We start from the raw sequence: 26,051 nt of genomic DNA on the forward strand, positions 1-26,051 counted from the left end.
ATTTGAAAAACACGAAGAAAATTATCTACTATTATTCCACCTCCAAAGAATTAATTGCCTGTGTGTGTGTGCGCACGCGCGTGCACGTGTGCAAGTGTATGTGTGCGAGTGTATGTGCATATGTACAGGATGTTTTTAAATGAGTGCTTCCCAAAGTCAGGTGCAAATACTATTGGTGGTGTATGAGATAATTGTAGATAATACATGAATAACCATGTTTAGTTAATAACTATATACTCAAAAGTGTATTATAAAATAATAACTAGTGCATCAAACCTATGATTTCATGGCTGCAATGACTCTGAAGACCTTTCGATGCTGGGAGTCCTCAGGACCTCTTCAGCACCTCACTCATTGTATGATTTCACTAGGTCTTCAGTGTCCAGCACGTCAGCAGTCCGGTCAGCTCCACCTTCAAAATGTATTCATAATTCATCTCTTTCACCACTCCTAATGCCACCATGGTCCAAGCGACCCAAGTCACCATGGTTTATTACAGTATCCTTTAACTAGTGTCCCACTTCAGTCTTTTCTCAATCTCTGTTCACTTTCCGTCTCAGAGCAAAAGCCAGAGTCCTTACCATCTGCAAGTCCCTACAGGATCTGCCCCGTCTACGCCCCATACCTCCATGACCTCATCTCCTCCCACTCTTCGTGCTCACTCTGCTTTAGTCCCGTTGGCCTCTCTGCCTTTCTTGGAACACCCCAGACATGCTTCCTTCTTGGTCCTTCGCCCTGCTCTTTCATCTTGCTCGAATGCTCACCTCCAGCAGCCCCGTGGCCCGCTCCCCCACTTCAGGTCTTTAAAGGTTCCTGTCCAGTGAGCATTTACCTGGCCACCTTCTCTTAACATTCTAACTCCTTTCCCCCTAAAGCTTCGTATTCCCATTGCCTGCTTTATTTTTGCTCCCTAACCATGTCATTAGCGCATATTAAGTATATTTTACTTATTGTCTGTCTCCCTAGTAAAATGTGAGTCCGACCAGGGCAGCCATTTCTGTCTGTCTCAGTCATTGCTAAACCTCCAGCACCTAGAACTGTTTCTGGCACTTAGTAGGCACTCAGTAAAAACTTACTGGAAGAGTAGGTTAAGTAAAAGTGTGAGCTGATTTAAAGAATAATGTTAAGGAAACCAGCACACATGGTACCAGGGGTATGCAGAGGTCATGAAAGTGACGAGAGTATGATGTTTGACAAACTGATTTAAGTAATCTTTGAGTTTGTTTCTTTTATGTTATGTTCTTATAAATAAATAGCACTGCAGTAGATACTCTTAAGTAATTTTCTTTTGTATATTTAGGATTATTTTTGTAAAATAAATGCTTAAAAGTATAATTGCTGATACTCAAGATATACACATTTTTATGACACATTGAAGCTAGGAAATTTTCCTCTTCAATATAAGTGCCTATATTTCTTCCCATATCTCACTATTATCTCAGTGCCGTTTTTATTTTAAAAAAATGTTGTTACTGATTTTAGAGGGAGAGAAATATTGATCTGTTGCCTCTCCCGCAGGCACCCTGACCGGGGACTGAACCTGTAACCTAGGCATGTGCCCTTACCAGGAATCGAACCAGTGACCTTTCAGTGCACAAGATGACACTCAGCCAACTGAGCCCCCTGGCCGGGCTCAGTGCCTTTTATCTTTGCCCGTTTGATGACTGAAAATGCCATCTAGGTGCCTTAACTTGAACTTCTTTGATAACATATATGAGCACGTTTAATTCTGACCTTTTTACCCTCTTTTGTGAATTGCTTGCTCATGTTTGGTTTGGCCTGGGGCTCCGGTTGCAGCGGACAGAAAACTACGTGAACTGGTGTTATTGGACCGGTGTCACAGGCGCCCTGTTTATATCCAACAGCGGAGTGCAGGGGACAGCCAGACCTCCCAGAGAGGGGCTGAGGGGCTGCTTCCCTCGGTCATCTTCACTCTCCTGCTTTTCTTTGCCAGTGGGATTTCCCTTTTCTCGAGGTCTCTGCTCTCCTGTAACGCTTTGTTCCACCTACATCTGGCTTGCCATGTCACTTCGTTTGGCCCTACTTTAACATGACCTTTCCGTTTAGGTACCTGTCGTCATCTAAATGGCATGGGCACGTGTGTCCCAGATATCGAGGTGTGAGCAATCAGTGGGCTTCCTTAGACTTCACCGCTGGTGCAGTGGGCTGAGGTCAGGATAGGGGACTGAGGCAGCTGGGCCTGCCCGTCCAGGGGCTGTGAATGAAGCAACGTCTCTGGGAAGGACAGCCACTAGAATGTTCGGTACAGTGTCTTTTGCCCATTCCTGGCTTTGGTGTGTCATCTTTCTCATGTGGGCACACAGAAGTCCTTCAATATGAAGTCTAGTGTTGCCTTTTGTCTCATGAGTGTTTTTCTGTCCACTCATCATTTTCATTTTGCTTGGTGTGTGTGTGTTTTTAATCTTTTTTAAAATTTATCTTTATTGTTGAAAGTATTACAGGTGTCCCCTTTTTCCCCCCACTGATCCCCTCCATCCTGAATCCACCCCACCCCCAGGCCTTCCTCATACCAATGGCTGTGTCCGTGGGTTATGCATATAAGCATGTAAGTTCTTTGATTAATCTCTCCCCACCCACTCCCCCAACCCCACCTTCCCTCTGAGACCCTTCAGCCTGTTTCATGCTTCTGTGTCTCTGGATCTATTTTGTTCAATTCATTTTGTTCATTTTATTCCACATATGAGTGAGATTATGTGGTACTTGTCTTTCACTGACTGACTTATTTCACTTAGCATAATACTCTCCAGTTCCATCCATGCTTCCCCAAAGGGTAAGGGATCCTTCCTTTTTACAGTTGCATAGTATTCCATGGTGTAAATGTGCCACAGCTTTTTTACCCACTCATCTACTGATGGGCACTTGAGCTGTTTCCAGATCTTCGCTATTGTAAATAATGCTGCTACTAATCATGAGAGAGATGCAAATTAAAACCACAGTGAGGTATCATTTCACACCTGTCAGAATGGCTCCATCAACAAGTCAACAAAGGACATGTGCTGGCGAGGGTGTGGAGAAAGGGGAACCCCAGTACACTGCTGGTGGGAATGCAGACTGGTGCAGCCACTCTGGAAAACAGTACAGAGGTTCCTCAAAACTTGAACTGCCATTTGACCCAGTGATCCCACTTCTAGGAATATATCCTAAGAAACCCAAAATGCCAGTCAGAAAGAACTTTGCTCAGTGTTTTTGCCATGTAATCACATTTGTTAATTAAACCATGATTTCTGCTAGTGTAAAGTTTAGAAATGCCTTCTCAGTGAGGAAATTATACATTCAGCTGTATTTTCTTCTAGTTCTTTTTAAAATTTAATTTAATTTGTATCTGTCTTTATTGTTGGAAGTATTGGAGATGTCTCCTCTTTTCCCCCATTGACCCCTTCTCCCGAGTCCCCGCCTCCTCCCCCGCCCCACCAGCCCCAGATCTTCACCACACTGCTGTTCATCCATCCTTCTAGTTCTTTATGGTTTTATTTTCTTACATGACACTTCAGTGGTGATAAACTTTAGAGGAATTTGAGAGAGAAATAATATCTTTCCAGAAGCACAGTGTTTCATTCCAGAAGCATAGTGTTTATTTAGTACTGATTGCTCTCAGCAAAAATTTGTAGATTTGTTTTAGTTCTGTACTTCTTAAAAGTTTATTCCTAGCTAGTTTATAAATTTTGCTCTATTATGAGTAGAATTTTCTCCCCAATTTTCTAAGTGGTCCTTCATGGTTTATTGAAGCTATTGTTTTTATATCTTTATTTTGTAACTGGTCACCTTACTAGTTCTAATAGCTTTTTTATTTCATACTTTTGGGCTTTACCTATAGACAGTTACAGCATCTGCAAGTAATTGTTTTATTTCTAGCTTCCTCTACCTCTTTATTTCTTATTTTCATTTTATTGTAGTAGATCTTTTAGCATGAAGATAATAATTGTAATGGAATATAGGGCATATCTTACACTGTTGTGTTTTGTTAGGGATAATTATTCTTATCAGATAATCAGAATGCTTTGGGAACATATAGGTCAACAAAACTAGTGGAAAACCAGTCTTGACTCAAAAGATTTTCTCCACTGACTTGTCCTGGAACCTGAACATTTCACTTGTTATACTCTTTCTAGTCAAATCATTGCCTCTGGAAGGTCCCTGTAAAAAAATGCACATGTGATCTGTCCCATTAACATATTGTACTTGCTAATGTAGCATGTCACAGATTTAGTTTTCTGATTTTCTGATAATTGATAATGGTCTACTATTATGGAAAATTGAGAAATGGACCTTAAACATACGGAGTAGGATGTGTTTTGAGACGATGTCAGCAGGAACCCTCATAGTGTAGCAGCTCCATGTTCTGCCTGCTCTGTGTCCAGCAGGCTTCCCACCTCCATCCCTAAACTTCCACCATGGAGAACTTTTGCGTTCTTAAGTGTCTTGTTCTCCTGCCTTGGGCTTTCCTGTTCTTACCCCCAACTCTTAGCATCCTGGTCCTCAGGGTCAACTTCAGTACCACTTTCTCTAGGAAGGCTGATGTCCTTAGGCTAGGTTATGTGTCCTACCATGTACTTCTAATGCACCCAATATTTTCTTTAAAATAATATTCTTGTAATTGCCTTTTAAAACTGTCTTTAATAATTGTTATAGCTCTTCACCTATAAATTCAAACTCCACACTGCCAGAGAGTATCTGTGCCTTATTGACCATTGTGTCTGACACATGCGTAGTCACTCAATAAAGGCTTCCAAAATTAATGACTAAAAGGAGAATAGAGGATAGTGTTAGGCCCGTTTATCAGGGAGTTTGAGTGAGAGACTGCAGGGAGCTGCCTTGATTAGCAAAAATAGTAGCTAGCGAGAGGGAAACTGAGTTGTTGAAAGGGCAGCGACAGTGTGTGCCCGTGCCAGAAACATGTACTTTTCCCTGAATCTGAACCAACCTATATTGAATTGAAGGCAAGGCCTGCCTCCTGTTACTGGAGTTCAGTTAAGAGTTTTGAGGGATCTGAAAGGTTGTTTCATACATGAACTCTGCGCCCTTGGACACGAAGGAAAATACAACCCTGTATTTTATGCTTTTCCCTTTAACTTCTTTGCTCTCAGTAGTGCGGCCGCTGGGCTTTTACGGCATCTAGAATGCAGGCTGGCTCCTGAAGTTCAGGAACCCCACCTACAATAAAGACCATGTTTAAAAGCTAGAGTGAAAAAAGGCAGTGGGAGGAAAAAAACTGGAATGTGTTCAAAAAAGTAGTACTTCCTGCTCTTTCCCTCGCGAAAGGAAGATTTGCTTTTGTGAGCCCTGATGGTGACAGTTTATGAAAATATTTCCAGCAGCGAGTAAAAAATTATCATGAAGTTTTAGTGTTCCTCAAGTTAGCATAAACTCATGTTCCTATACTTCTATTATTACGTTATCATAATTCTATTATAAACTGTGAACTCAGAACTGACTATAAATTGGAAGAGCAAATACTTTTTTGGTTATTTTCTATATCTCATTTATTCGTACAATATCTTCCTGATGGAACCTGCTGTTTGACGTCATGTTGAAACAAACACATAGTGATTGAGCGGATTTTATGCAAAATGACTGCATGATTGACAGAATTAAGCCAGTTAGACTGCTGGTTTTGGCAGATTGGGTTGGGGTGGTGCTGTGTGTAAGTGCAGAGCAGAGCTGCACTAGGGCTCGAATGGAACCCTTTCTACAGATGGGAAGCTGAGATGTTGAACCTTGCTGACGGTCACGGGTATGCACATGTTTCTGTGTCCGAACATTGCTCACCAGTCACGAGATAACTCATGTCTGTGCTTGCATTAATTTAAGTATTTTAAACACCTTGCTGACCAAAGTAGCCAGCCGCATGGGCAAGTTCTGGCTTAAAATAGCCGGTCAGCAAGGTCTTAAGTGACTTACCCAAGGTCATGCATCATTTTAGCTTCAGGGCCAGACTAATAATAATAGTATCCATTTGATGCAGGTGACACTCTTACCCATTTTACAGATGAGGAAACTGAGGCACATAGAAGTAACTTGCCCAACTTCACACAGCTAGCACATGTCAGAGCCGGGATGTGAACCAGGGCCTGGGTCTCAAGTTCTTGCTTTTAACCAGTGAGTTGTCTTCTTCTCCCCCAGTCCATTGTTCTCTGCCTGTTACCATGCCCTCACCTAGAAGGGTGTCAGCATAGCTCCCTCCCTCCCCAGTATATGGCTTCTGCAGGTGTTTTCCATACATGAAGATGGAACTAGCTCTCCCCCAGGGTATCATGCTCAGGCTTCAGAGATGGCTCAGATTGAAGGAATGTAGTCTGTGAGGAAGGAACTCTGAAACAGGAAACAGATCTACAGGCCTGTAATCAGTGGGAGCCGTTGCCTCCAAAGACAACTACAGCTTCTACAAGGCTATAGTTTGGTTATGCTGTAGTCTTTTATTTTCCTTTGCAACCATGGTTGAGAACTGATTTTTTTTTTAAATATATCTTTATTGATTTCAGAGAGAGGAAAGGAGAGGGAGAGAGAGAGAGAGAAACATCAATGATGAGAGTCATTGATCGAGTCCACAACGCGGGCATGTGCCCTGACCGGGAATCGAGCCCCAATCGCCTGGATCCTAGGTCGACGCTCAACCACTGAGTCACCCCCGGCCGGGCGAGAACTGATTTCTTTTTTAAAGTTGGCTCGAAAACCAACAAATGAAATTGGTTGATGCTATAATGGCCAAAGGTACTTTGATACTTATTAAATACCTATTTCTCTGGTGTTGATCACAGAAGATAATTCTTTTAAATGAGTTGCAGTATGCGTTGTCTGGAAATAGCTAAAAGAAATCCCCAGGAGCTGTAAGGCTAGATCTGCCCCAAATGGATGTTTATAACTGGGGAGACCAAGTAGACCTTGAACACATTTTTTTACCTTTAGCACTTGCGCGATCTAGCATCCATAGGGTCCAGAGGGCTCATTCATTCAATTGAAAATTACTAAAGTTTCATGTCTCTAGAGCTTTCTTGAGGGAAAAAAATGGTTGTACTTTTTGCCCATCTGGTTCTGTGAGACGGTAGTTTTTTAAAAATTTGCTTTAAAATTATACAAAATGTCTCTCAAACTTTAGAGCATCTTTTAATTCATCTCACATGCGTTATTTTATTTCAAGACAGAACTAAAGTATCCCATTAGCGGCCTGACAAAGTGCTGTGGGACTGCACGTGGAGTCAGTTGTGGGTTTGGGTAGGCTGCAGAGGGGCGTTTGCAGTGAGCCTGGAGGGGTGAGCGGGCTCCACGTCGGGGAGGAGGAAGGACGTGGGAGGCCGCGGGAGCAGCGACCCGAGCAAAGGGCTGCGTGGGTACAGGGAGGGACGCGGTGGATGGGAGGCTGGAGACTTGGTCAGCCAGTGCTCAGTACGAAAGCATGCTAGGAGATGGGACATTATTCTGTAGGCACTGGAATGGTTTTGAGAGAGAGACTAGAGTGCCCTGTAATTGTAGGAGAACTGGAAGGATGGAGGTCAGTTAGAAAGAAGAGGAAAGCCCACTGGGGACTGAGTGTATCTAAAGATTCCCAGGTTACTATTGAATCATAAACCTTTTTTGCATCTGTATTTTTTAATGAATTTTCAGTTTTTTTGTAGTATGGGGTATGTGCCAATTTGAAACATTTTCACTGTTAGGTACCTTGCCTTTTCATTATAAAGAAAAATACCTTTGTCAAGAGGATTAAACCTTTATCGTGAATGAGACGGATCTTTTCTGTTCTCGAAATTCAGTGTGGTAACTTGGTTGTTGCTGTAACTTGTAAAGACTTGACTCTTGAACATTGATAAGTGGTTGACATTTCTCATTGCTAAGTAGGTAATACCACAAAGCCTTCAATGGAAAAATCAGCAGCTATAAGACGAGTCCATTACTTTGGTGATTTTGGCTGCTTTCTACAATTAGTTTATCTGGTCTTCACAGTAACCCTTTAAGGCAGGTTATTATGATTATCATTTTCAGACGAAGAAACTGAGAATGAGAGAGGTGTGACATAACTTGGTGGGAAAGAGACCTGTGTGAGCCTAGGTCTGTTTGAGTATACTAACCCATACTTTATTTTTTCTTAGCAGTTTTTGCCTTCCTATTTTATTTGTGGTCTCTACTAGTGCAGCGGGTTGTTTACAGTGGAGAGTCCTCTAGGACTGAAGACAGATGTGATTCAATTCCAACTTTGCATCTAAAGAGCTGTGTGTCTTTGGGAAAGTCAGTCTCTCTGAGCCTCACTTTTTTCTTCCATTAAGTTTAGAGTGCTTTCCAGGCCTTATTCCCAGAGTATTAGGAAACATTTGTGAGCATGGGTGTGTGTCTCTGTGTGTATTTAGTATGCATCACCTGGAACTGTACGGGGAGCGAGCAGGTAGTGGTGTCCTCATTTGTAACAATGAGTTTTCCCCAAACTTTGGCAAGTTTTAAATGGAATCAATGGGAGTTACTTCTATAAGTATTTTGGTTGCTGTGACTCGCATGTGACAGTGCTGTGACAAGGTGCAGAAACGTCACCTCTTGGGTAACTTGCATCTGGTGGCATTGCAGCAAATTGTGGAATTCAGAATCTCGTGGTCAGGCTGGCTGACCACAAAGCCAGCCTGAGCTCCAGGAGGACAGGACTTTAACACCTCTGGTGGAGAAAGGGAGGGGAGAAGTCACACCTCGGCTATTATTGCTACTTGACTTGTACTTTCTTCTTTTTATTTTAAGTGGTTGGGGTGAAGATGTTTTGATAGGACAGGTGAGATTGACTTAAAATATGTTTAGGTTTTATTTTATTAGCTCTGGTTCCAAGGAGAGGAATTCACATTGTGAAAGTAAGACTGGTGATTTGATTATAGTTGAAGGAGAAATTCGAAAATGAATTTTAAGAATGGTGGCAAAGTGAAATCAGTTTTCTGCAGACCCCGAAGGAAGGAGTGTGTCCTCCGAGTGGAAGTCCCAGATTGGTAGGTTTTCTTTTTTTAGCTTCCTGGGTGTTTTCTGGTTATTGGCTTAGGTACTTCTTTTCCTTTCATTGCCCTCTCTCCTTCCCCACCTACTTTTCTTACTGCTTTATAAAACCCAAGGGATATTATTTACCATACACTTCAGAAATAAAATTAAAGAGTAACGCTTAAATACAAACTTCATAGAGCTGATTGACTGGGTTAATTCATCATTTTGGGGTGCAATATAAGCTAGGATAGGAGTTAAGTGGTGCCAGGATCTTGGAGGTGGGTGGACAAGCAAATATTCTTGTTCTCTAAACTTATTTAATATCTGACCTTAGTCATCTGACATGTATTTTTTATTTTAGAAGATGAGATATATATGGAGTTAATGTATTTGGTGCAATGAATAAAATAGCAATCCCAGCCTTCCTGTTCCTTCATCGGGCTGTATTATCTCTGAGGCACTTACCACTGTCACTGTTTGAATGTTAGCTCTGTGAAAGCAAGGCCTTTTCCTGTTCGATGCTTTATTGAACACCTAATATTTACCTGGAACAGTGTGTGACTCATAACAAATATTCAGCAAGTGTTTGTGGAAGGGTAAAGGGGGGAACAGAAGGAGGGGGAACCTTCGTTTGGTGTATTGTCTGTCTCCTCTTATTAGAAAGCAAAATTGCAAAAGGACAGGGTTTTATGGTCATTGCTCTACTCCCAGCACCTAGAAGTATGTCCAGTGCATAGTAGGTGCTTTAGTAAGTAATTGCAGAAAGAATTTATGCAAATTCATTTGCATATACTTAATTATGTAACTATACTAAACCTGTGTGTTCAGTCACACCAAAGTTATACCTGAAGTGTAACCTATAGTAATATAGCACAGAAGGAAGGCCACACCGCATATCCGTTAAGAGCTTGAACTCTGCAGGTAAAACTGCTGGCTTGAGCTCCAATCCCAGCTTCATTTACTGGCAGTGTCACCATGTTTAGTTACTTAATGTCTCCAGGTGTGTTTCCTCCTTTGCAAAATATCCCAAGGTTGTTAAAGGGATTAGTAGATTACTATAAAGTGCTTAGAATAGTGTGCAGAACACAGTAATCATTCTAGATGCATTTATAAGATTTGTCAAGACGAAAATGTGTGTGGATGTTCCTGCTAGCTCATTCATTATAGGCAATAAAGAGTAGAAGAGTCCCTGGTTGTTCCCATAGCCCCAGATTAGGACGGCCCCTTTGATCTGTCCCCAGATGAGCTGGATACCTGTAAAGAGATGAAAGCAGGAAGTGACAGAGGTAGGATTTTATTTCCTTAGAGGCTGATCTTCCTGACTTCGTCCTACTGCTCTTCCTGCACTCTCGTCAGGGAGCTAATTCTTTCTCTTTAAAATTGCACACAAAATTTGTTAAGCGAATCTGAGAAACCCTCCCTGTATCAGATGACAGCCGCTTTGAGTGTAATTGCAGTAAGTAGCACCTCGGGGAGACTGAGGATGGAGAGGATGTGCTGACAGCCGCTGTAGGAGCTGTGGGAGCTGCAGGGAGCGCGCGGCCCGCAGGAGGTGTTCGCACGGTGGGGCCGCAGGGGGGCCCTGCTGGCTGACGGGCAGCTCCAAGCGCACCAAAGCCGTGAAGCAGGGCCGGGGTTCCAGCCAGCGAAAAGCAGGTATTAGTAAGAATTTGGAGAGGGGGCAGAAAGCACTAATAGAGATGGTAAAAATTGGACAGTAACCACAAAGTATTCCTAAAGCCTCTTGTCTTCAGAAGGTGGAAGACTTAGAAAAGGAAGAGAGACCACGGGAGAGCAGAACCAGTCTAATGTCGTCTGGCCAGATAATAATATTTAGTACCTTGATGTGCGTGGGCGGGTATTTGATTAAGTGACATTTGTATTTACAAGTATACTGTTGAATGGTTGTAATGTTTCATTTAGGGATAGGATACTTGTGTATAATAAGCTAATTTTTACTTATCCCTAATGATGTAAATTACATTAAAGAGAAATAGGTTCAACGTTGAGACCTCTAGCAGGGACTGACTTAAAAAAACACACCACTCAGCCCTTGCCAGTGTGGATCAGTTGGCTGAGTGTCATCCGGGTACCAGGAGGTTACCGGTGCGATCCCCAGTCAGGGCATATGCCCCCAGGAGGGGCGTGTAGGAGGCAGTCAATTGATGTTTCTCTCACATCGATGTTTCTCTCTCTCCCTTACTCTCTCTCTCCAATCAATAAAAACATATATATATATATTTTTTAAAAACCACTCAACTTGAATTAGGATACATCTTCGGACTCCTTGGCCACTGCCTGCAAGGTAGACGAAGGCTGTTCTACCCCTGGCTGGTAACTTGTGCTGTGTGCTCAGCAGGAAATAGGGATTCACGGACAGCTCTTGATGGGACACTATTTAACAAACTGTGTACAGTATTAAAATTGCAGTCATTAACCGCGTGAGGATCATCTAATTTGTAGAGTATCTATTGCTTGTTAGGCTGGTCCAGGTTCATACATTTCCTCCCTGGCCAATCCTGGACCAACTTCTTTTGCCTGCCTTGTTCGTACTTTCTTTGCTGCCCAGCTTCTGGTGGCCAGTGAATATATGCGAATACTAATTCAACCCAGCGAAAATATGGACAGAAGAGAAACTTCTGCATAAAATTATTCATTGCATCTAAAATGTGTGGAACCTCCATTAATATGAATAATTAGAAGATGGTTTAAGGTCCAATAGAGAGTGCTTCATCAGTACTTCATATTTTTGAAATTGAAATTGGTCATTTTTCCCCCTCAGGGTAGGAAGGGGAAAATAGGGCACTTTAAAACCACTATTTTTCAGTCAGAACTTTTCCTTAATATATAGCCAATCAGTGATAGAAAACCAATTATTTTCAAGTGTCAGATAATTACGAAAAAAGAGAAACCAGGAAAAATCTAGATAATTATAATTTAACTAATAATGAAGCATATGTTGGGTTTTCAGATGGCTGTTTGGGAATTTATTGCTTTTGAGTTGACTTTTCTTTAATGATTGTGCCATCGAATGGGCCTGTGTGGAGGGACGCGCTAAGGAATAACATGTTAAGCAGCACACAACAGCCGTTGTCACTAGGTTTCTTATTGTATAGGAAGTGTATATGGCTGTCATTGGTGCTGTTTGTCTTCTTCTTTTTAGTTGGTAAGGATTTCATAGAGAGAAAAAGCAAAAGAGGAGCCAGTCCAGGCAGTTCCGACTTTTAAACATTTGACATTTCTTTTTATGAATTTTCTTTGGAAGGATAGACTTGATCTCACTCTGTGTTATAGTAAACATTCTGCTTAAGTGTAAGCTTATGACGTACTTATTTATTGAGACTGTTAATACTTCCCTTTAAATGAATTTTTTAAAAATTAGATCATTTGAATTTGGAGAAGCAGGAAGGGGTGTGATACCTTGGCCCAGATAAGCAAGTGTTTTTCTGTGTAGAGATACGGGTGTGCTGTCTAAATCCAGACCGCTCTGTCTCCAGCAGTGTGTGCAGTGTCTCTTAATCACGTCATTAAAGGACATGGTCAACTTCAGACTGTCTACTCATTAATTTACAAGGAAATAGCATGCGGTTGCCCCTTGCTCTACTTCCTTTTGCCAGGGTGGAGAGTGATATGGTGCCATGAGAGATTTTTAACACCATATCAAGGCAGTGAAGTAACATGACCAGAAGCTGTTTCTCAAGGAAGACGTAAACTCAGAATATCCACTGACATTTTAAGAGCATTTTCAGGAAAACAAGTTAGTCCATGCAGATGATTCACGCTTCCTTTCTTGTCCACTGAATTGGGATTCACTGTTCCCAGCCTGCACAAAGAGGCTTCTGTGCAAATCATGAACAGGCACATGCTTTTCCATCATTTTTTCTCTTTATTTCCCAAGCTGGACATCTAGTAATAGTTGCTTTGCAAAGGGTTCATCTCACATTTTTATGATGTGGTCGTACTGAGATTGACTTGGTAATATTGCAGATCCTGCATTCTCGTTTGAGAGCTGCAGCTTAGTGTAGAAAAACAAAACAAACCCAGAAAGGGAAAACCTGCATAGGCTGGCTCCTGCCCCCAGAGGAGTAGGAACCTCTAGAAGCGTGAAGAGCCCTCTTACTGGAAATCAGTGCTCCTAAGGCAAATGCAGCCTCACTGGGCGAGTTTGGTCAGTGTCTGCACCACGGCCGGCACGGGGGTGCCCTCTCCTGGAATAGCGAGTGCAGGACAGAGCACAGTGCCTGAGGTTGAAAGGCAGGCTGAGGGGGCAGGACCGCTGGGAGATACTCAGGAAAATTCTCCATCGGCTAAGACTGAATTTTGGCCTCTGTGCTAAACAGAGAACTAGCTGTTAGGAGTTTTGACCATTAGGTTTTGTTTATGGTTCTTTTCCAAAGGCCCTGAAATCATTTATAAGAAAGATGAAGTCCCATGTAGAGGAAATGCATTCTAAATAAGAGTCAAAAATGGGTTTATTTGGGGCAATTTAAGCCAGTATTAATTTCTCCTGGGAGCTAACTAGCATTCGTATACAATACAAATAGCAGTTTGCGTTTAACAAAATCCTGTCAGATGTAGCTACCCCATGTGATCATGTAAATAACCACTCAATTTAAATCTTCATGGTGAAGGGGGTAGGAGTAGTGATGAAAATGGATCTGATGATGGGAGCTGACAGTGGATCTTCTCACTTATCTACATGGATCTACATGGCTCTTCTCACTTATCTTCACAACAGCATGGGGGAGTTGGTCTGTCATCTCCATTTTATAGGTGAAAAAACTGAGGCTCACAGAGAATAATTAACTTACCCAGAGTCCCACAGTTGGTGACCAATAGAACCAGTGTTTGAACCTTGGCAGTTTACCTGGGTGGAGCTTGCTTTTAGCATCTTCTAAATTAATAATTGTTACTCGTTGGGAAGCTGAGCACTTGCAGGTAGAATCCCATTAATAAATGCTGTGATGGAATCGTGTTCAGATGAATCTGCCAGACGTAGTCCTGTGTTGGCGCATTTCTGGGTTCCTTGGTCATTTTGCACACTGTAGCCTCTCTCAGGTGATCCTGTCCCCCAATGTGGGGTGACTGCTATTCCTGTACTGAGTTCCCATAGGTAGGGGATGGTTGTCGTGGCAACCAGACAGCTTGCCTGGGTATCCTGTGGACACCTTATACTTATCATGTCTTCAAACCAAACTTACAGGCTTTTCTCCTCTGTCTCCAGTTGCTCTCCATATGTACTCACAGTTATATACCCTCGCCTTCCTTTCGTTCATTTTCTTGTTTGGGGCATCACAGTCTGCCCAGCTTCTAAGTCAGATTAGCCTTCTGCCGTCTCTGTGAGCACCACTCCCCACAAATCCCAAACCACCCATTATGTTCTTTCATTTTACTTTCTACGTGTCTTTCAGAGCAGACTTTTCCTTTTTATTTGCACCAACTATCTTTCAATTCAGGTTCTAGTCTCTTGACCATACTGTTTCGAGAGCTTTCCTAGCTGACTCCTCTGCCTTCAATTTTTTGTTTCCCTGCCGTTCTCCATGATCTTACCCAAATCCAAGTCCGATTCCTTACGTTTTCCCCAGCATAGACCTATAGGGGTTGCTCATGGGTTGCAGTGGTGGCTCAGAGTCCTGGCATCACATCAGAATCATCTTGGACCTTAAAAAGAAAAGTGCTGGGGCCACTTCAGGCCAACACAGTGGGAATTCCCTGGAGCGGCGCCCTGGCACATCACATGTCTTTTCCGGAAGGTTCACATATCCTCATATCAGCTGTCTACTTGGATAGCTAATAGTCATCTCAAAGTTCACATGTCTAAATGGAACTTATTTCCTTTAAAACCTGTGCCAACTTTGACCTTCCCCATCTGAGTTGATGGCAACTCTGCCCTTCAGTTTCTTCAGACCTTCCATGACCACTTTATATAAAAATATATGTATGCCCACCCCAAAACTGGGAGTTCTGACCTCTTCATTCTTTGCTCTGTTTTTTTCATAGCAATTACCACCTTCTAGAATATTATATACTCGGTGATTATGTTTGTGGTTTATTTTTAGCTCCCTGGGATAGAAGGGTTTTCTTTTGTTGTTTTATTTTGTTTACTGGAGTATTCCAAACACCTAAAGCCTTGCCTGGCACATGGTAGGGAAATTGTTAATATTTGTCAAACCAGCAGAAACATACCAGAAAATGACTAGCAGTAGCCAAATGAATAGTGGTAGAGGGTATAAAGGACGTGGGCACTGGAGGCCCTCTGTTCATGTCCAGCTGCGTGTCTCAGCTTCCATCTGTGAAATGGGTATACCACTACCTACTTCATAAGATTGAGGATCAGATGAGACAGTCCCCAGGAAGCACCTGTCCAGTGGCCAACACAGAGTAACTTATTGTAGATGCTGGCAGGTGAATGGTACCCCTGGAGGTGCTGTGGTGGTTCTGAATCATTTCTCTTTGACATTTCCTTCAAGATTGGATTATGTACTAGCTCTGCAATGCCTGAGGAATGAACGCCATAGATAAAGACGGCCAACAAGATTTCCTTATTAGTGACAATTTATGCTTCGGGGTTTTAAGTGTATCTCACTCATGATGTACTCAGACCTCTTCTTGACTTTCATTCCAGCCGCGAAAGCTGGGCATTGGCCCTGCCTCTCCTGAGCCTGTCGGCTCCAGGCTCTGTATCTGTGTCTTCAGCCTGAAGAATGACAACGGGTCATCTTGCTCCCTCTGGTCCTTGTATTCCACTTCCAGCTGAGCTATTTCTTCCCACTCTTGGGAGTTCCTCTGAATTGCCTTTGCCCAGCTTATACAGGGCGGGCAACGGGAAGTTTATAGTTGTTCATACGGGAAAAATACAATAATAACTAATACAAAAACTGTGTTTTGCATACTCCCAACTGTAAACCTTTTGCCCCACCCTGTATATAAAACTGAACCAGGGGGCCGTTCGTTGTTGTTTTCTATGCACAACTCCCAGGGTGTATTTTATAAATGCAGGGGGAAAGCTTTGACACTTTAGCCTAGTTCATTTATTCTAGTTTTAGTACTACAATTAAATAAAAATGTAAAGATTTTTTCCCCAAAATATAAATTCAAAGTAAAGATGAAATAAGACATTACGTCTAGTACCCTCTACTGATGGTCTCTGTAGAACTTTCCCAGGAGTAGCGATAATGAATTGGAAAGTCCGCGCCGCGTGTCATTGGTAGCAGAGCACAGAAGGCAGGAGAGGACATGGAGACAGCTCATTGCTCAGTTCTTGCGTTCTTTTGAAGATATTTAATAACTTCAGTCTACTTTTGTGATGTGGATACAAAATGAAGTTCAAGGTAGTGGTAGATGAGGGACAGGATTTTTAAAAGGCAGAGCTTTAATAAAAGTATATATCTTGGGCTCTGAAAATGCAGCAGGGGAGGGGAGTTGGAGTATGATTCTTAGAAAAGTAGTTATTTCACCTGGTCTCTTATAGGATCAGTAAGTTTGCAGAACTTTGGATACCCCAGAATTTGGGGGTAGGGGTAACAAGACTGGCAAAAGGGAACAACATGTGTGAAAGGGATGTGACAGCACTGGTAATATTTCTGTGCGGCCCACGCATGAGCACAGTGATAGATGATAAATCTCAGAGAGCATTTGGGGTCAGCTTGTGAAGGGCCTTATATAACATGCCACAGAATATGCATTTTTACCTTGTATAGGATTTTTGTCAAGGAGGCATGTTATCACATCTGTGGTGACAGGGTGCAGGCTGGGCAAAGGGGGAGCATTCAGAGAAAAGAGGGTTTTCCTGTTGTATTTAGAGAAGAATTGGCGGGCCCTAGGCAACTGAGAGAAGGTCTTGATAAAACTATAGAAAAATAGTAGGAATAAAAATTGAATCACAGAAGCAAGTCAAAACAAACCCGGAAGGTAGCACGATTGTGAAACACACCACCAGGTCACAGCCAGGGAACAGTGTCACAGGAATTCTTCAAATAAAGCTGAGAACTAACATTTCGGAGGTAGTGTTACCAGAAAAAATATAGGAAGCCCAGGTAAATTTGAATTTCTAGATAAATAAGGAATAAATTTTTACTGTTAAGTATGCCCTGTGATATTTCAAATATACTAAAACTATTTTTTTTAGATCTGAAATTCTGATTTAACTGGGTGTCCTATTATATTTTTATTTGGAAAATATGGTAATCCTAGTATAAAAAAAAAAGGTCATGAAAAAGCCTGGTGGTCAGAGTCAATGATCTGATTCTGTGGTGTTTTTTGATGAAAGAGTTACCACGTTTGCTTGGAGGTGTGAGGAACCGCTCCAATGAAGCGTTTGGCAGAATACAGGGAGAATCTTTTGGGAAGTGTTTTCCACATTTAAGTCACTAGTAGGGATTTCACCTTGTGAGATTGTTAAGAAGATAAATGGAACTGTAGAAAAGGGGAAATTCAAACCATTGACAGCATCTAATATTCAACAGACTAGATGGACAGTGTCTTGTGTGTTCCAGGAGACAAATGGGGTGTCATCCGCACCGAGAGGGATCGTCCACTCTGCTTGATCAGATGTGACCCAGGCTGGGCTGCCATTGTTATTTATGCTCTTCATATACAGTGGCCCCTGTGTTCTGGCTCCTGTTTCTATTGAGGCTCTAAAAGCATTACAAAAACCCCAACAATAAACACTGCTGAGAACGTGAGGTCATAGTAATGTGACCTCACAGGGAGCCAGTTCTTTGGAATCCCTAGAAGACCAGCAGGCGCTGGAGCTGTGGGCGAATGGACCCTGGGAAGAGGCTTAGGAGAGAAAGTATGGCCCAGGTGCTCCCCAGGCCCCATGATGAGCTTGTCTTGGTGCCTGTGTCATTGCTGGTGAGTTTGTATTGCCATCATTTTGTAAACTTTCTGATTTAAAAAGAGCAATCTCTGTTCTTATTCAAGTGGTCCCATAAATTGTGAAATGGGTCAGAATGAAGCCATCTAGGAATGGAGGTATTTAACCTCACTTTATTCCTAATTTTCTTTTTTACTAAAATCCTGAGAAGTCTGATGCCTACAGATTTTAATATTACCTCCTGGTAAATGTGAGGAAAATGAGAAATCGACTGGACTGGGCAAGCTAGTAGGAAGAGGGGGCAAATGTGAGGAATGAGAGACATGAGCAATGGAAGTGATTTTGGCCATTACATTTTTTAAAAATGTGCTCATTAGGATATAAGTATCTTGTGTTTGAACAAAATCTTTGCAGTATGATGTATATGGTATAATTACATATTTGCCTGGAGTGATTAAGTATATACCATGAATTTGCCCTGAGCAATAACTACCAATTTAACTGAGAAGAAAATCCTTTCTTTGACATTTTTTTTTTTCTTCTAACATGATAGCTAATATAGAGTAAGAGAATGCATGAGAACACAACTCCAGGGATTTTTTTTTTTTCAATCTATAAAAATTACTTATTTTAACTAAAATATTTCTTGGAATAAATATTTTACGTTTCTACCATTTATGTGAGAAAACACAAAGTTGAGTTGTCTTTAACAGAAATTTCTTCTGAGTTTACTTGTTATAGGTTTGCCATATATAATAATTAAGTATTCAGTTTTCCAACAAGATAAATTTCACAAAACTGCCTGGTGATGTGAACTCTCTAAAGGAAGTTCAGGATGAAAAAATATTTAAATGCATTTGCATTAAGGTTTCACCATGGGGAAGCAATTTATTGTAAATGGTGGGTATTTTTTTTTTAAATACGTCTTTATTGATTTCGAAGAGAGGAATGGAGAGGGAGAGAGAGAAACATCAATGATGAGAGAGAGTCATTGATCAGCTGCCTCCTGCACCACCCCCCAATGGGGGTTGAGCCCCCAGCCCAGGCATGTCCCCTGACCAGAATCAAACCACGATCGCCTGGATCATAGATTGATGCTTAACTGCTGAGCCACGCTGGCTGGGCCTAATTGGTGGGTATTTCTGCTGGAAAGTTATTTAAGAAGGTTACCAAACTCCTGGTTTCTCTGCCTCAGTTCCAGTTTGTGTCTGTTGTCTTGGTATTTATTGTCTATGCTTTAGCATTTGACTTGGACTTTAAGAAAATGAAGTACTGTAATACCATTAATAGTTGCAGTCAAATAAATCAGCGTGGGTTTGATAAGCCTCCACCTTGTATTTCCAGCTTTTCCGCAATCTCTTCTGGAGGGTGTGAGTTGACATGTGCATAGAACAGAATTTTCACTAGTTGATTCAGCCTCAGAGACAATGTGGGATAACCTTCCTTTTTTCCTTCCTGATGCCCCCTTCAGGGACAGCAAGCAGAGTACTTGCTGATAAAGTGAGCTTGGGGAGGGGTTGTAGGGGCAGTTAACTCCCTCGAGCCTGGCAGTGGTGGGGACCCTGCGCCCCTGGGGGTTGCCTGGTGTACCAGCTGCTTGTGCAGTAGCCCAGCTACATTTGCGTGATAGTGAAGCTGCCAGGCTAACACGTAACTGGAGGATTAATGGGAAATGGGAAATTATAATTTAGATAGAATAAGGTATAAAATAGAGATTGAGCAGTTTTTAAAAGTCATTTTTGCTAAAGTGGTTTTTGTTATTATATTAGTTTACAACTAATTTTTTCTAGTGGTTATGCTTTTTTTTTTTTACTTGTAACAATTATAATTACACATTTAATGATTTTATCATCCCTGTTCCCTCTTCAGAGTGTCCAGTTTAGATAATAAGTTGTTACTGTACTAAAAATTCAGGCCAAATTAGAGAAGTATGAGCTGGAGCAAGGACATACAAACTAGCCTATAGACCCTGTTCAGCCTTGCCTGAAACGGCTTTTACGTTTTTAAAGGTTGTAAAAAACAACAGAAACAAAGAAGCATTTGTGATAGGGGCCTTATGTGGCCTGCGAGTCAGAAGTATTTACTGTATGGTCCGTTACAGAAATTCTGACCATCTAGTTTAGAGTGTGTGGTAAGTGTGTCGGAAGGCTACTTACACACAGTAGTTTATCATGAACACAGCTTTGTTCTGTTACCAAGTTAAAATGAAAATTTGGAGATTACTGTGTTTTCATTGGTTTAGTGTTAAAATGCGTGATACAGCGTTCAATAGCCAGCCTTTCTAGAACTCTCTTCGAGACCCTTCCAGTAGGTTTGTGAGGTCACAGTTATTTTATAATAACCGTACAGCATTATTTCCCTGTTTCACTGTGTTGATATTTACACTGATGATACAAAAGCAAGGGGGTGGGGTGGGGGTGGTTTAGCACAAATCAAGGGAGTGGCACTAATCCTTCCAGTTGTTACTGTATTGCACTTTACTGCCATGCACTTGAAATAAAAACAAAGGCCAGTTTCACCTAAAAGTGTCCTTCATAAAGCAGCACAAATTAATTTCAACCCTTGACTGCAATCACTTTTTCATTTCTCATGGGATGAAATGGAAAATATGCATCAAGCACTTCTGCTCCTGATGGTTGTCTCCAGGAAAAGCACTTGGATGTAATTAGAGCTGTGAGCTGTAAACTACTCCCTTTTTTCATGGAATGCCATTTTTCCTTCAAAGTATGACTGGAAAACTATGGTTACTCTCAGACATTTTCTTGAAAATTAATAGAGTGAGCCTATTACTTTCAGGAAAACAACCAACAATTTTTGTTGCCAGTAATAAAATGTGAACTTTCAATCAAAAATTAGAAGTTTGGAAAACTTATATCTATACCAAAAGTTTGACAACTTCCCAATACTTAGACTTTCCTGAAGATATTAGTGGTGGCATCAATGAATGTGATTTATTTTAATATTGCATGAGGAAATGTGTCAACAAATACTTTGCACAGGACGATTGCATGCTGCAGAATCATGCCCCGGTAAAAGATCCATTCAGAATGTAAGAGAGATTTTAATATATGACTACAAAAAGTTCATTGATACAATTTTAGATTCTATATTGCAACTAACCTTTAAGAAATTACCACTTGCCTTATTTTGGTGTCATATCAGAAAAGAATATCTACAGTTTTCTGAAAAGGATATTAAAATTAACTAAATATCTGTGTGACGCTGGATTTTCTTAATCTATTTCAACCAAAACAATATATTATTACAGATTGAATGTTGAAGGGCCTATGAGAATCCAGCTGTCTTCTAGCAAGCCAGCCATTAAAGAAATTTGTAAAAAATATAAATCATGGTTGTCTGTCTCACTAAACTTTATGTTGTTTTGGAAAATATAGTTATCTTTAATAAAAATGTATTATTAATATGCATGAAATGGATTATTTTAAAATTAATATTAGAAAAGTTTTTATTTTAATTACTAATATAGTGACTATCAATAGATATAACCCACATAAACAAATGTCTTTGGAGTCATCCATTCTTTTAAAAATGTAAAGGTCCTGAGACCCAAAGGTTTGAAAACTGCTCATCCAGGGTTTAAGCAACTACTTTTTTAGTACATTGAAATATAGTAACTGAAGATATTTTTATGATTAATTAAGCATAAAACAATATCCTTTAAAATAGTTTTTTTGTTTAGTTGGTTCTACAATATCACGAGAATTTCATCAGCTATTTTCCTTTTTGCCACACAAGAAAAATCGTTTCTATTTTTCCTCTTTTTCAGGTCTCACAGCCATGCCACGGTGAAAACGGCCCTGCTGGAGGCTCACGCTGAAATGGGGAACACTGAAATCCTGGAGAAGGAGCCCCCGGAGAGCCTCAGCAACGGCACCGGCGGCAACGCAGACGCGGCCAGAAGGCTGGCCAAGCGCCTCTACCAGCTGGACAGGTTCAAAAGGTCGGACGTGGCGAAGCACCTAGGCAAGAAGTACGTCTGGCCCAGCGTGGGGGGGGGGGGGGTGAATTAGCTCTTATATTAATAACCAATTCTGTTCTGTTTTCTTATAGCAATGAATTTAGCAAACTAGTTGCAGAAGAATATCTGAAGTTTTTCGATTTTACAGGAATGACGCTGGATCAGTCTCTCAGGTATGATTAAACTTCTGTTCTTGTTCCTTCATAGAAGTTCTCCAAAAAAGATAAAGTAATGTGCTGAAGCTAAAATCTGATTTTTATTTTTTTAAACCCACAGTTGCTTTGTGAATTTAGCTCAGATTGCACTATAGATGATAAAGGTAGTAGAAAGTGAGAAAAATACCTTGTTTTTGTGAAATCACACGAACTCATCTTCTGCATCTACCGGGTGGCATGGGTAAAGAATGGTGGCAGTGTAAGTCTTGAGGAGAAGTGGAACCTGGGGGAGTTTGGGTTTTGGATGATCAGTTTTTAAAAAGGAAATTTACAGACTGTAGAATTTTAAGTATTTTCCGTAAGCATTTGTTTACAATATCAATTAGCCTTTTAAGACAAAACTTTGAAATTAACTCATGAATGGAATAAAAATCAATAACAATATAATCATCAGCAGAAAGTATCTGTAAAAATGTATGAGGTAGTAACACTTTTTGCTGATCTGTTCAAATGAAGGTGTCTTAAACAATCCGATCCTCACTTTTCACCACACATTGTACTGTAAATTTCTAAGAGCAGGGGAAGGTGACACCCAGTGAGCATCTAATCTTAGGAAGTTTAACCTGTCAGAGCCGGGAGGAATTCCAAGATCATCTGTGTGACCTTCTAGTTTTACAAAGCAGGAAACTGGGGCCTGGGAGGTGAAGTGAGGAGGTCTGGATTTATAATGCCCACAGTCACTCATTCTGTGGCTCTTTGCATGAGTCAAGGATACTCACGGGTTTTGCAATGAAAACAGGTAAGGGTGGAGGAGAGACCTATATTTTTGCTTTGCTTTTGCTTTGCTTTCTTGTGTGGTTTATTAAAATAAAGGAAAAAAATTAAAGTTCGATCAGTATAATTTAGGTAAACAAACTATAAATAAAGAAAACAGCAACATTTTCATCATAGAAATAAGGGTTATCATGTGTTTATTTCAATAATAGGATTTCTTAGAGCATTTTAAGTGATTTTTTTCCTTCCCATGTTATGTTTCGGGGAATGCATCTACTTTGTCAAGTGAGAGACATCTGGATTCATCTGTAATAGACAGTACTGTCACTGACTCTGATTTAAGGGGGGTGTGGTTTTCTAGGAATATTTTTTATTCAAAGAAGTTTTATATACAAATTAATTTACTCCTAATTTATAGAATAAGAGTTTTATCTTTCAGTTTCCTCCACATGTAACAATTTAATAATGTGGTAATGATAATAGGCAAAGTAAAATTAATAGAAATTTACTGCATACAGAACAGTATAATTGTAATTTTAACAGTAGGTCAGTGGCAATTACAGTCATGTAACAAAATGACGAAAAAAAACTGTGATCCACGTAGAGTTTTAAAACATAGCCTACATAGTTTTGCATTTAGGCTTAAGTGTTGTTTTTTTTCCAACTGATCTTTTTAAATGGCCACTTGACACTTATGTCATATGGGGAAGTTACCTTCCTTTCCAAGGCTTTTCTTGATGTATTGCCCTGTCATCTTTTACATTGTAAATTTATACTGAATGGCCATCTAGTGATTTTTTGAAAAAACTGCAGAATATCTTAATTTACGTAATTAATTTCTTATGCTTATATGAATTAATTTTAACTGTCAAACATAAAGAATGTGGTAACATTTTCTAAAATTTACTCCCCCCCCAATTCTTTTCTAGGTATTTTTTTAAAGCATTTTCTCTTGTGGGAGAAACTCAAGAACGAGAGAGAGTTTTAATACACTTCTCCAATAGATATTTTTATTGTAACCCGGATACCATTGCTTCACAAGGTAACCTGATAGAAATGCTTGAATTTCTTTTTTACAATAAGCGTTGTTTTCCTCATTATGAAAGTGACATTTGATAGTGGAAAATATGGAAAATTATACAAAAGAAAATGAAGTCGTCTAAATATTTCTATCTAGAGATAACTATTATAAACAGTCAGATTTACTCCTTTCTAGTCTATTTGTACGATATTTATTTAATGTCAAATTGGAATTATTAGAGTTGTTTCCTACATTGTGAGCATTTTCTCATGTCATCAAATATTATTTAAAAAGCATGACATATTTTGACACATGATATTGTTTACTCTTTTTTCAGTTATTTTTCTTTATTTTCCAGTTTCATAGCATGACAATATTTTTTAAATTGCTTACGTTTTGTCACTCTGAGATTTTATGTGCAAAATGGATTGTAATAAATGAAATTCCAGTTCTCTTATTTTCTCTTCCTAAGCACCTGATCTCTAAATTTCTTGATGAAGTGCATATGTACTTGGTTTTGGAAATATTTACAAATCTCTCTGGAGTTTATGGTGTGCCTCTAGTGCTTTTGTTTGATAGTCATCAAAATAACACTGAGCACTGACTTTGGTTCATGATTTGAATGGACTGTGACTTTGTGTTTATTGTGCTAGTTTTAAAAAGCAACTTTAGTTGTCGATGAAGAGTGGTCTTTTCTCCATTTCCATTCGTACAATAAAGCAAAGTTTTTAGGGTTTGAGGTCAAGTGCATTTACTTGCTATTGGAGAATCTTCCATAAGGTTACAAGTTCTGGAATAAATGACTAAGACTAGGTACACTACAAATAATTATCTCTTACCTTCAGTATTACCAATTAACTAAAAGATAAGTGTATTTGATACTGAGTAAAGTAATTGTCCTCCAAACCTCCCTGTCCTGCAGGCTATAAACAGCTAGCTGATTATTAAAGTCACATTCCTAGCCCCGGCCCTGGTGTGGCTCAGTTGGTTGAGTGTTGTCCCGTGCAGCGAAAGGTCACTGAGTCAGGACATGTGCCCAGGTTGCAGGCTTGGTCCCAGTTGGCAACCAGTCAATGTTTCTATCTCACATCGATGTTTCTCTCTCTCTCTCCCCTCCCTCGTCTCTTAAATCAATAAAAACATTTTAAATTTTTTTTAAATAAATTCACATTCCTATTTGTAAAATGGAAACTTACTTTTCTTTATTCCTTTCTTTGAGTATATTTAGACAATTTATTCACTGTCTCTATCACTGTCGGCACTGAGTAGAGAATGCAAGGGATAGAAGAGGGTTGTTTTTATCAGAACCTTCTTCAAATCTAAGATGTTGACATTCCTGAGTGAACTAGGAACATGGATTTGTGCATTCACTTGGCTGTTGATAAGGGTATTTGAGAGTTGGCTGCTGAGTTTAACAGATACTTTCAAGAACTTGTTTTAAATATATTTAGAATTTGTGATGATAAACTAAAACTGGAAGAAATATACTTTTCGGTATTTAGTAGCAGCAACCTGAAGACTTTAATAACAGAAATCTCCTACTATAGTTAAAGGCACACTTTGGAAAAATACACTATCTTTAATTCATGAATTCACTAACTAGACAGGCCTTTCTGTACAGTTAGCATAATTAAAAAGATTTTTCTGAATCTGCAGCTGCTGTGGTTTACTGTACTTGGATTGAGAACTGCAGGGAGAGAAAGGGGAGGAAACCTAATTCTAAGGCTTGGAAATGAGAAACTTAACTCAGTGCTTTTTCTTTTTTTATATAAAGTAAGAAGAGTGATGTTTCCATATAAATGTGAATTCCTTATGGGTTAGCTACCTGTTTTCCCCTGAATATTTAATTTTTTAATTTTCACAGCTTATCTCAGTATTTTACTTTTGTCTGATTCACAGTGTTTTAGACCACGCAACCTGAATGTTTTCACTAAAGAGCGGCAAGCAGAGGATAACTATTCCTGCCTGTGTAGTGTTAGCCAGAGCTAATACCCAAGCAGTAAACTGCGGGACATGCAAGCTGTGGCTTTCTTTAACTTTTGCTTCTTTCTTAATTCACTCTGCTCCCAGAGAGTAAAGCAAGAAACAGTATTAAATGATTTATTTTCATGTTCATATTTGTGTTAAAGAAAATTGAGAAGATATCAATAAAAAGATAAAAATGATAATCTCACTTTCCAGAGATGATGATCTCTTTTATTTTATTTTATTTTAAATGTATCTTTATTGATTTCAGAGAGAGGAAGGGAGATGGAGAGAGAGGGATAGAAACATCAATGATGAGAGAGTCATTGATCGGCTGCCTCCTGCATGCCCCCAACTGGGGACAGAGCCCGCAACCCG

The 26,051-nt window shown here is 40.2% G+C and overlaps 1 protein-coding gene across 6 annotated transcripts in view; it reads left to right on the forward strand.

The window, feature by feature from the left end:
* Positions 1 to 26,051, forward strand: part of PSD3 (pleckstrin and Sec7 domain containing 3) — a 461,071-nt gene that overhangs the window by 241,570 nt on the left and 193,450 nt on the right. For all 6 annotated transcript variants that reach the window (XR_013998104.1, XR_013998105.1, XM_081127019.1 and 3 more), the window contains 3 exons: positions 21,567 to 21,770; positions 21,851 to 21,931; positions 23,617 to 23,729. Coding sequence is in view for 3 of the 6 variants with exons in the window: in XM_081127019.1 (XP_080983145.1) it covers positions 21,567 to 21,770; positions 21,851 to 21,931; positions 23,617 to 23,729 (398 nt within the window). In the remaining 3 variants the exon portion in view is untranslated. The remainder of the gene's footprint in view (positions 1 to 21,566; positions 21,771 to 21,850; positions 21,932 to 23,616; positions 23,730 to 26,051) is intronic.

This window comes from Miniopterus schreibersii, assembly GCF_964146895.1.
Source record: "Miniopterus schreibersii genome assembly, chromosome: 2".
Classification (NCBI taxonomy): Eukaryota; Metazoa; Chordata; class Mammalia; order Chiroptera; family Miniopteridae; genus Miniopterus; species Miniopterus schreibersii.